At 47.5% G+C, this 11,817-nt stretch overlaps 1 protein-coding gene across 1 annotated transcript in view; it reads left to right on the top strand.

The window, feature by feature from the left end:
- Window positions 1–7,954: 7,954 nt before the first annotated feature.
- The window catches only part of ELP2 (elongator acetyltransferase complex subunit 2), a 44,261-nt gene continuing 40,398 nt past the window's right edge, over window positions 7,955–11,817 (top strand). Inside the window, exons 1-4 of the mRNA XM_064150059.1 lie at window positions 7,955–8,125; window positions 8,211–8,289; window positions 10,088–10,173; window positions 11,117–11,267. Of these exons, the coding sequence (XP_064006129.1) occupies window positions 7,994–8,125; window positions 8,211–8,289; window positions 10,088–10,173; window positions 11,117–11,267 (448 nt within the window). The 5' untranslated portion in view covers window positions 7,955–7,993. The remainder of the gene's footprint in view (window positions 8,126–8,210; window positions 8,290–10,087; window positions 10,174–11,116; window positions 11,268–11,817) is intronic.

The following is an 11,817-nucleotide window of genomic DNA, read 5'->3' as shown; positions in this document are numbered from 1 at the left end:
ATGATTACTTCACAAGGCGTCTATACAATGAAGACAAATAAAGATAGGCTAAATTCCACAAGTACAAGAACATAGCCCCCAACCTTTGAGTTCCTGACTTTGCTACTTTAACAGCTTTTAAATGTTGTTCTGTTGAATTAAACTGCATAGAATTAAACTTTAAACCTAATATATGAATGCAGCTTTTCATAGTACCGTGCACTGTGTCTAATAATACATACTCCTCTACACCAACAAGACCCCACTCAATAAAGGAAAACATAAAACCTTGATTTATTCTATCAAAGACCAGATCTCTTCTCAACATGCATTCAATTAACCAGCCATGCAATACCTTTCTGACATTGTATTTTCCTCACAAAACCAGCAAATTAGGCTAAACATGTTGTATAATAGGTTGGAAACATTCTGCAGGAAGTGGAAACATATTTCCAATGTTATTATATTTTCACATCATTGTATAGACATAATTAGATAAATATGTTAAATAGCATTTTTTATTTTTTACTAATGTTGCATTTTCTCAGTCTCTCCCTAAAAGTCTGCAGGCATAACTGAGTTGGATGGGGAATCATAGAATCATAGAATTAGTCAGGGTTGGAAGGGACCACAAGGATCATCGAGTTCCAACCCCCCTGCCATGGGCAGGGACACCCTACCCTAGATCAGGCTGGCCAGAGCCTCTTCCAGCCTGGCCTTAAACACCTCCAGGGATGGGACCTCAACCACCTCCCTGAGCAACCCATTCCAGGGTTGCACCACTCTCATGGTAAAGAACTTCCCCCTCAAGTCCAGTCTGAATCTCCCCATGTCCAGCTTCGCTCCGTTCCCCCATGTCCAGTCACTTCCTAATATCCTGAAAAGTCCCTACCCAGCTTTTTTGTAGTCCACTTCAGATACTGAAAAGCCACAATAAGGTCACCTGGGAGCCTCCTCCTCTCCAGAACAGCCCCAACTATTTCAATCTGTCCTCATAGGAGAGATTCTCCAGCCCTCTGATCATCAAATCACCGTGCCTGCAAAACCTGCCTTGTTAGCAAAAGTTTCCAATCAAAATGGCTATTTTGCTACTGAAATAAGAAAAGATATTTCAATATCTAAACGTTGAATTTATTTTAACCTTAATAAACCTTTTTTTTTTTTTTTTTTTTTTTTTCCATATGAATAGTAGTCCTGCATGGGAATTTGGCATGGGAATTGCTTTGACAGAAACGAACTGTGACAAGTAGATGATGTGAACAAGGCTACAGAATAGTTTCTGAAATCTTAGGCACTACCAGAATCATTCTTGATCTTCATCGAATGAAATTCTTCTAGTGCCTCAAAATTACACTAAGGATTTGGGGGGGGGGGAAGATTATTTTTAGACATAATTCTGAAAAGCTAAAAATTTATTTTCTAGGAAGATGGAGGAAAACAGCAAGCACAGACATGAATTCAGTATGGACACTAGCCATGAGTTAAGAATGGCAGTTGGTAACTAGCTCAGAGGATGTCCTTTTCCATCCTTGGAACATCACTGACCACTGCCAGTACTGTCTTGTAAGGTAGTGTTCCCAAAAAGCACACTGATTGGTACAATTATCCAGTATTTGGACTTTCTTGTACACTCACCACCAGATATTTTGTGTTTCAGACATAAGAGAATATCCTATAGTGTCATAACTCACAAAAAAATATTGCTGGGTTAGATCAGAGACCTGTGTGACTGAGTGCCTCAGGGACCTGTACTGGGTGCAGTGCTCTTTAACATCCTTGTCAGCAACATGGACAGTGGCATTGAGCACACCCTCAGCGAGTCTGCTGACGACACCAAGCTGTGTGGTGTGGTGGGCTCACTTCAGGGAAGGGATGCCATCCAGAAGGATCTTGACAGGCTTGAGAAGTGGTCCGGTGCCAATTGCATGAGGCTCAACAAAGGACAAGGTTCTGCATCTGTGTCAGGCCAGTCCTAGGCACAAATCCAGGCTGAGTGCAGAGTGGTTTGACAGTAGCTCTGAAGAAAAGAGGCTTGGGTGCACTGATTGGTGAGAAGCTCAGCATGAGCTGGCAGTGTATTCATGTAGCCCAACAGGCAAATTGTATCCTAGGCTGAATCAAGAGGACCGTAGCCAGAAGGTCAAGAGAGGTGATTGTGCCCATTTACTCTGCTCTTCTGAGACCTTACCTCAAATACTTCATCCAATTCTGGTGTTCCCATCATAAGAGGGATGCAGAGATATTGGAATGAGTCCAGAGAAGGGCTTCAAAGATGATCCAAGGGCTGCAGCATATCTGCTATGAGGATAGGATGAGGGAGCTGGGGTTGATCAGCTTAAGAGAAGATTCTGGGGGCACTTTATAGCTACCTTCCAATAACTGAAGGGATCATGTGGGAAAGATGGGGAGAGCCTTTTTAAAAGGGTGCCTAGCAACAGGAAAAGGTGGAATAGTTTTAAGCCGTGGAATAGTAGGTTTAACCTGAATCTTAGGAAGTTCTTCAGTGTAAGGCAGGGTAAGACTGTGGAACAGGTTGCCCAGAGAGGTTGTGGATGCTTCCTCTCTGGAGGTGTTTAAGGCCAGGTTGTGTCAGGCCTTGAGCAGCTGAGTCTAGTTGAGAGGTGTCCCAGCCCATGGTGGAGAGGTTGGAGTAGATGATCTCTAAGGTCCTTTCCAACCTAAGCCATTCTGCAATTCTATTATATGGTTCTACAACTTGATCAGGCATAATATCTTCTGAAAGAAAGACACTGAGCTGGTTCAGGCTGATCTGTCCACATGCAGACCCAGCCTCCTGTGCTTTTTGGCTATACCACCCTCATGTTGTTACAGCATTCATAGAATCATAGGATCAACCAGGTTGGAAGAGACCTCCAAGATCAGCCAGGCCAACCTTGCACCCAGCCCTAACCAATCAACTAGACCATGGCACTAAGTGCCTCAGCCAGGCTTTTCTTCAACACCTCCAGGGATGGTGACTCCACCACCTCCCTGGGCAGCCCATTCCAATGCCAATCACTCTCTCTGGCAACAACTTCCTCCTAACATCCAGCCTATACTTCCCTGGCACAACTTGGGACTGTGTCCCCTTGTTCTGTTGCTGGTTACCTGGGAGAAGAGACCAACTCCCACCTGGCTACAATGTCCCTTCAGGTAGTTGTAGACAGCAATGAGGTCCCCCCTGAGCCTCCTCTTCTCCAGGCTAAACAACCCCAGCTCCCTCAGCCTCTCCTCATAGGGTTTGTGTTCCAGGCCCCTCACCAGCATTGTTGCCCTTCTCTGGACATGTTCCAGCACCTCAACATCTCTCTTGAATTGAGGGGCCCAGAACTGGACACAGCACTCAAGGTGTGGCCTGACCAATGCTGAGTACAGGGGCAGAATAACCTCCCTTGTCCTACAAAGTCCATATTGCATGTTGATTTATGCCAGTTCTCTTGGTGTTGGGAGGTGCTGGCGTGGCATGGGTATCATGGTGCCAGACCCTTGTGGTGGAAAGGCAGCAATCACTGGCAGTACCTGCTGCTAGCAGCCTCTTGCCATGTGCTCCCTCAAGTTCTCTGTGGAAGCACTGTCCCTGAGGTGGTGGCCTAAGGCTACAGGGACCAGCCCCACAAACCCTGCAGCATGGAGAGACACTGTCCTTCCACCCTCAGGCATGATGGGCACCTCCAAATCTCTTCAATGCAAGCAGCATCCAGAGTCCTGTTTATGAGACGCAAGCAGCAGCAGGCTGTCTGTTAGATGAGTAAACATCCTGTGTCACAGAGGAATCCCCCATCCAAATCCATCTTGGAAAAGCATACACTTTGCCCACAACTACAGTCAGAGACAGTTTTGTTCCCACAGCACCAAACTCGACTCCTACAACGTGCCCCAGCTTTTTGGCCGAGCCCGACCTCCTCCTGCCGGAGTCCCGACCGGCGCTGTCAGGGCATGCCGAGAGGGGGGTTGCTGTGCAACCTGGCTGCAGCTCGCCCAGCCCCTGCCACAGCACTCCTCGTTTGAAGCATGCTTTGATAACTAGATCCATGCATTTTTCTATGAGGAGTCATTTGTTCCCTTAGCAGCCAACATTTCTGGCTGTATCTCGTATGTGATCGGGCACAGCTTCCTTCCTCTAATACCCACTTAAAAAAGCTGTGCCAAGCTGCAGCATTTTTGTGTCAGGTTACAGCACTGCCTGCAGCCAGTACTCATGAATCCATTAGGCACACAGGGAGATAAGGGCCTGGCAGGAGCGGATTAGGCTTCTAAGTATCCCCTGTGTTCCGCAGAACACTGCCCCTGAGCGCCCGCCTGTTTTCTGCTGCTCCTCTGCCTGCCCCCTGCTCTCTGCACAGCCACACAGAGCTTTTCTCCCTCCAGCACAAGCCTGCCAGCTTTTCAGGCCAGCTTTGAGTATTTCAGAACATCCCGGCTGTGTTCTGGGGGCAGGAAGCACAGGACAGCTGTAGGGAGTCACATCCTCTGTTTCATCTCCCTCTTCATGCTTTCTGCTGTGGAGTAGCCCATATACACCAGCTCGGCCTCTGTTCCAGGGTGTTCTGCATGGGTGGGGTAGAGAGTTTGGAGGCAGAACGCATGTCTCAGAGGTCCTGCCCAGACTCCTACACAGCCTGTGGGAAAGCAGGCTGCACCTGTAAGCCACTGGGAGCTGGCAAAATCCTCCAGCCTGTGCAGCTGAATGGCTGACAGTTTGTACCACATCCATGCAGTATAATGCCCTCTATTGATCCCATTTCTTTAGGCCAGTGACCATGCAAAGCAAAACTTCAATACTTCAGTCTTTATCTTTGTTTGGTTTTAATTTCTTGGGTAGGGATGGAAATAAATATATCAATACATTAAAAAAAAAATCTAAAAACCCCAGATGGAATTCTCTAATCTGCTATGATTTCATCTTTTGAAAACCAGAGGCACTCAAACATGCTCAGATCAAGCAACCAGGGACCTGGCCATTGCTCAGCTGCAAATTCCCTTGATTCCTATGACAGTTGTTCCAGGACATCACAATAAACTCTGGCAGCTACAGGCAGTGCTACAGGCTTGGGGAGGAGTAAATGGAAAGCTGCTCAGCAGAGAGGGCCCTGAGTGAGCTGCCTGACAGCCTGATGAACGTAAGCCAGCGGTGCGCCCAGGTGACCAAGAAGGCCAATGGCATCCTGGCCGATATCAGGAATAGCATGGCCATTGTTCTGTTCAGTTTCAGGGCACTCAATATGAGAAGGACACTGAGATAATGGGAGGTGGTGGAGTCGCCGTCCCTGGGGCACTTCAAGGCAAGGTTGGATGTGGCACTTGGTGCCATGGTCTAGCCTTGAGCTCTGTGGTAAAGGGTTGGACTTGATGATCTGTGAGGTCTCTTCCAACCCTGATGATACTGTGATACTGTGATAATAGAGTCTGTCCAAAGAAGGGCAACAAAGCTGATGATATGAAACTGGGAGGGGTGGCTGATACCTTGTCAGGCTGTGCTGCCATCCAGCAAGATCTGGACAGGCTGCAGAGCTGGGCAAAGATGAGCCTCATGAAGTTAAATAAGGATAAGTGTAGAGTCCTGCATCTGGGGAGTAATAACACCAGGCACCAGTAGAGACTAGGTGTCATCCTGCTGGAAAGCAGCCCCATGGAGAAAGACCTTGGAGTACTCATGGACAGCAAGTTATGCATGGGACAGCAATGTGCTCCTGTTGCCAAGAGGGCCAGTGGTATCCTGTGGTGCATCTGGAAAAGTGCGCCCAGCAGGTCTAGGGAGGTTCTACTCCCCCCCTACTCTGCCATGGTGAGACCACACCTGGAATACTCTTCTCAGTTTTGGGCTCCTCAGTTCAATTCAGACAGGGATCTACTGGAGAGAGTCCAAGGGAGACCTACAAGGGGGGCTTGAACATCTCTCTTATGAAGAAAGACTGAGAAAACTGTTGCTGTTCAGTCTTGAGAAGGCTGAGAGGGGATCTTATTAATGTCTATAAATACTGAGGGGTGGGTGTCAGGTTGAAGGTAATGGTCTCTTTTCATTGGTGCCCAGTGATATGATAGGGAACAACAGGTACAAACTGGAACACAGGAGATTCCGCATCATCATAAGGAGAAACTTCTTTATGGTGAGGGTGACACAGCACTGGAACAAGACACCCAGAGAGATGGTGGCATCCTTCTCTGGAGATTTTCAAAACCCACCTGGACACATTCCTGTGTAACCTGCCCTGGGTGATCCTGCTTTAGCAGGTGGGTTGGACGGGATGATCTCCAGAGATTGCTTCCAATCCCTAATGTTTTGTGATTCTGTGAAGATGGTGAAGGGTCTAGAGAATAAGTCTTATAAGGAGTGGCTGAGGGAACTGAGATCATTTAGTCCAGAGAAAAGGAGGCTTGAGGGAGACATTATCACTCTCCAACTACTCAAAATCACAGTATCACACAGTATCACAGTATCACCAAGGTTGGAAGAGACCTCATAGAACATCAAGTCCAACCTTTTACCACAGAGCTCAAGGCTAGACCATGGCACCAAGTGCCACGTCCAATCCTGCCTTGAACAGCCCCAGGGACGGCGACTCCACCACCTCCCCGGGCAGCCCATTCCAGTGTCCAATGACTCTCTCAGTGAAGAACTTTCTCCTCACCTCCAGCCTAAATTTCCCCTGGCACAGCCTGAGGCTGTGTCCTCCTGTTCTGGTGCTGGCCACCTGAGAGAAGAGAGCAACCTCCTCCTGGCTACAACCACCCTTCAGGTAGTTGTAGACAGCAATAAGGTCTCCCTTGAGCCTCCTCTTCTCCAGACTAAACAATCCCAGCTCCCTCAGCCACTCCTCGTAGGGCTGTGCTCAAGGCCTCTCCCCAGCCTCGTTGCCCTTCTCTGGACATGCTCAAGCATCTCAATGTCCTTCCTAAATTGAGGGGCCCAGAACTGGACACAGGTTGTGGAGAGATGAGAGTCAGTCTATTCAACCACAAACAAGTGATAGAACAAGAGGAAGTGTCCTCATGTTGCACCATGGAAAGTTTAGATTGGATATTATGAAGAATTCCTTTACTCAATGCATTTTCAAGCATTTGAACAGCCTGCCTGGGGAAGTGGCCTTGGAAGTATTTAAGTCATGTAGACACAGTGCTTAGGAATATGACTTAGTTGAGGACTTGTCAGTGTCAGGCTAACGACTGGATTCAATGACCTTAAGGTCTTTTCCAACTCAGGTAGTTCTGTGATTCTGTGTGATTTAAACACTGCCTGAACTAAGTGACTTAAGAATGAGGGAGGCTTTACTGTTGATAGAAATAGATCAGAAATGGATAGTAACAAGATGATCTCTGATAGTTAAGCTCTTTCCTAACACGTGTTAGGAAACAATGTCCATGCACAAAAACATCCCAAACAAAAACAACAGAAAATTTAAACTTTCAAAGCCTTTGAGTGTTTTGATGAAAAGTGCAACAGATGAAAACTCTCCACTCTAAAAAACAAACAACAAAAAATCAGACCCCTCCACCCCTCAACTAAAACAAACTTCGTTTTCACTGTTTCTTATTCCCTGGTTTTAACCTCCTTCGCCCGCGTAGAGCTGCTACTGCGCCCTGGGGTTCGGCTGGTACTAGCGGCGGCAGAGCACCGCGGCGCTCCCTCACATCAAGCTCAGCGGTGTAAGCCCAGAGCCGAGCTCTTCGCACCGCCACCTTGCCTTATGCTAACTCGCCCTGACCCCATGTACACGAAAGCCGCGGCCGCCGGGACAGCACAGAGCAGAGGGCACCGAGCGGGTCACTTCGGGACAGCCCAAGTCTTAGGCACTAGCACCGACCCGCACCGCAGCAGCTTCCAGCCAGCCCCGCCCTTCGCGCCTCAGGCCCCGCTCCCGCGCCTCAGGCCCCGCCTCCGCGCCTCAGGCCCCGCCTCCGCGCCTCAAGCCCCGCCTCCGCGCCTCAGGCCCCGCCTCCGCGCCTCAGGCCCCGCCCGCTCGGCGAGGTCGTTGCTACGGGAGCTGCGCGAGGTCGCGCACGCGCGGGCAGGAAGATGGCGGCGCCCGTGGCCGTGTGTCATGTCGCCTGCTGCGCCAACCGGGCGGGTGGCGGGGCCGTGTCCTGGGGGCGGGCAGGGCTCGTCGCCTTCGGCAGCTGCCGCGACGTCGTCCTCTACGAGCCAGCGGTGAGCTGAGACTCCGTGTGGCGAGGAGAGACGGGCCGGGGCCCGGCAGCGCGGCCTCACGCCTGGTGCTTTCTCTGCCCTGCAGGTGCGACGGGTGGCCGGGGCGCTCCGCGGCCACGCCGGGCGGGTGAACTGCGTGCGCTGGGTTCGGCGGCGCCGTGGCGGTGAGTAACATCCTCCTCCTCTTTCGCCGCGTCCCTTCCGGCGGAGGGGTGCCGGGACGCTGGCCCTCGGGAGCGCGGGCGCTGTGGTGCTGCCCCTCGCTCGGGGGGTGAGGTGGGAGGCTCGGCAACGGAGGGCTTGCGGGAAGCTTGGCCCAGGTGGCCAAGGGGCATCCTGGCCTGCATCAGGAATGGTGTGGCCAGCAGGAGCAGGGAGGTCATTCTGCCCCTGTACTCTGCACTGGTTAGACCACACCTTGAGTGCTGTGTTCAGTTCTGGGCCCCCCAGTTTAGGAGGGACATTGAGATGCTTGAGCATGTCCAGAGAGGAGCGACGAGGCTGGTGAGAGGCCTTGAGCACAGCCCTACGAGGAGAGGCTGAGGGAGCTGGGATTGTTTAGCCTGGAGAAGAGGAGGCTCAGGGGAGATCTTATTACTGTCTACAACTACCTGAGGGGTGGTTGTGGCCAGGAGGAGGTTGCTTTCTTCTCACAGGTGGCCAGCACCAGAACAAGAGGACACAGCCTCAGGCTGCGCCAGGGGAAATTTAGGCTTGAGGTGAGGAGAAAGTTCTTCACTGTGGTAAAGGGTTGGACTTGATCTATGAGGTCTCTTCCAACCCTGGTGATACTGTGATACTGTGGAACTGGAAGTAGGGAGCTGCAGCGCTGCCAGCTCATCCTCTCACCTTGAGGCTAGCTTCCCGATAGGTATTTTGGTAGGTGGCTCCCCGGGAATCTGGTCGGCTAGAGTCAGGAGAACCGCTCTGACAGCGAGGGGATCCTGTCGGGCAGCCTTCTGCGGGCCCTGCAGGCAGCGCCAGGCCGTTAGGCTGTTTGGTCTTGGCTACAGTGGACGGGTCGGCGGCTGTGGCGGCTGTGCCCCAGGTCCCTTTAGTAAGGGTTTGGAGTTTGACGTTGTAAACTGCGTCTTAAGAAATCACTGACTGTGAAATTCTAAGTTACATAGAAGTTGTATACCTGGAAAAAATAATCTTTCAAAATATGTACGAGTCTCAAACATTTATGACTTTCACTTAATAGCAATTCCAGGCTTTAAATTTGCTTAGAACAGACCTGTCAGAGACACATAAAATTTGCTTAGAACAGACCTGTCAGAGACACATAAAATTTGCTTAGAACAGACCTGTCAGAGACACATAAAATTTGCTTAGAACAGACCTGTCAGAGACACATAAAATTTGCCCTTTGGCATTTATAGAAGCTCACTGACAAACAGAATCGAGGCTGTTCACTAGGCTGTTAATGTAATCTCTTTGTTGCTTTTTTGGGAGAGGAAGTATTTCGATGAAGAAAATATTCCTTTCTAATGGTGAGATAAGTTGACAGCCTTTCAACTGATTGCACTAAGAGATTTTCTTCTTAAATTTTGTAAGAAGAAATTTAAGGAATTTGGGATTTAAATTTCCCTGTGAAGCTTTCGGTTCCATCTGGTTACATTTGTCTTGCTTTATTTTTCTGTCCAAAAGACCAAACAAATAAAGAAATGTTAAATTATACTGTTGGGATTTGAGAATGTTTTTAGAGAGATATATTTACCACATTCATACATAACTTTAAATGTTTCTCTGACGTTTCTCTTTATGTTTGCTTGGAGAATACACTTACTCTTAAGCCGTCCTGCACAATGCAACTCATATTAACCACACTTAATTTTGGTGGAAACATTGCTTACAGTTGATACATGGTGTTTTGTCCATAGCAACCAGTGTAACTGCTTAATGTTGTTGACTTCTCTACAAAGTAAGTGTTCACAAAACATGCCAAAACATGTTTTTTAGCTTCTGAAACAGAGTTAGTTTCTGGTGGATCTGATAAACAAGTCATTATTTGGGAATGGAATGGAACAGGAACATGGAACAAAGAGGTAAGCAGAAGTAGCTTCTTTCTAAATCTTCTCCCTCGCTAGTTTCTTCCATACCATAAACTACCTGTTTTGTCAGTATTTCTTATTTGTATCTCTTTGGTTTACCCTGACTGTATAAGCCCATGTGGATCTCCTTCAAATTGTTGGCGTTCTGTCATGCTTTGTTTTACTTCACGTGTTGTTTCTTCTGTTGTTATTTTCAAATTGGCATTCCTTAAGAAATTGGGTAATCATTCATTAGATGGATTTGTCTAGCAAAGAATCATAGAGTCCTAGGGGTTGGAAGGGAACCTTCAGAGATCAAGTCCAACCCACTTGCAAAGCAGGATCAAAAGATCCTTTTTGTTCATTTTTGAGTCACTGGTTTTCTGATGTCTTGTAGCACTCTCCTTTTAACTGCCTTAAAGTCTTCAAACCTTGAGGTTCATTTTGAGCTGATATTTCTTGTCCTCCAACCTTTCTTTTTTCCATTTCCAGTGACTTTTTTGGGTCAATCTGTAGGACAATGTAATGCAGCTATTGAGTTTTGTCAGAAATAGAGGGAAAGTAAGATGACATGTTAATTTATTATTATTCATACTGTAAAATGGAAGGCAAAAGATGGAGTATGGTGTAAAAGACCTTTCAGAATGTGCTCATATTTGGATGAAAAAAAACCAAACAACTTTATGACCTAACTTGTTAAGGATTGGTTTGTGAGTGGCTGCATAGGTTAGCCTGTTTCATAGGCTGTCTCCCACTAGGTTAGACTTGGCATTTTAAAATGCACCTAGTTTGATGGAGGAATGTTCTTGAAATAATGTCTGATCCAGATCGATTTGAACTATTTATGCATTACTTTAATTCAGGTTTTGTTCTTTTTTAATTCTCTCAAATTGATTGGAATTTATTTTTCACTGCTTATATGACTGCTACACTTTGTAAAACTTTCTGGTGTGTTTAGCATGTGAAAAGCATTCCTCTAAAAGGCCATACTGAAGCCGTTTGTGCTGTGGATGCCGTCTACCAATCAAATGAACCTGATTTAAATCTGCTGATAGCTTCTGCTGCTTCTGACTCTACTGTGAGAATCTGGTCCCGGAATGGTTCTGAAGGTAACTTTGTTTGTTTTTAACTTGGGGGACAACATATTGCCTTAATAGAATGATGGATGCTTATCTACTGAAATAACTGGCTAAATACTCAAGTCTTTTTAGTGCAATTACCTTGATTTTTCCTTCAGACTTTGGTACATCAAACCACTGTATTGCCCTTTGAAAGCTAAGTGTCACACCAGTTTAATAGCTTTGGGTCATATTTTTTCTGTAGAAAGTGATTTATCTTTTGTTTTCATCATCAGTCATGAGTTGGCTGAATTTACTTGGTTCTTTTCAATACATACTAAGATCTGATGATATGAACCATCATTTTGGCCTGTAATGTGAGAACAATGACTGTCTATATATATGCAAAATAAAATTGTGTAGTAAGATGATTAATGCTAACAGTAGAAAAGTGAGATTGAGCTGGTCACTTGTGGGCTAGGCCCTTGCTTGGACACATGGAAGAACAGCTGTTGGAAATGTGTAAGAAGCAGGATTGGCCGTTGCAATGGGCTACCTCGGGAGGTGGTGGAGTTACCAGCCCTGCAGGTGTTAAAGAGGA

Source organism: Pogoniulus pusillus, chromosome 10 (genome assembly GCF_015220805.1).
Source record: "Pogoniulus pusillus isolate bPogPus1 chromosome 10, bPogPus1.pri, whole genome shotgun sequence".
Lineage (NCBI taxonomy): Eukaryota > Metazoa > Chordata > Aves > Piciformes > Lybiidae > Pogoniulus > Pogoniulus pusillus.
Note: the sequence above shows the minus strand (reverse complement) of the source record. Positions and strands in the feature narration are given on the sequence as shown.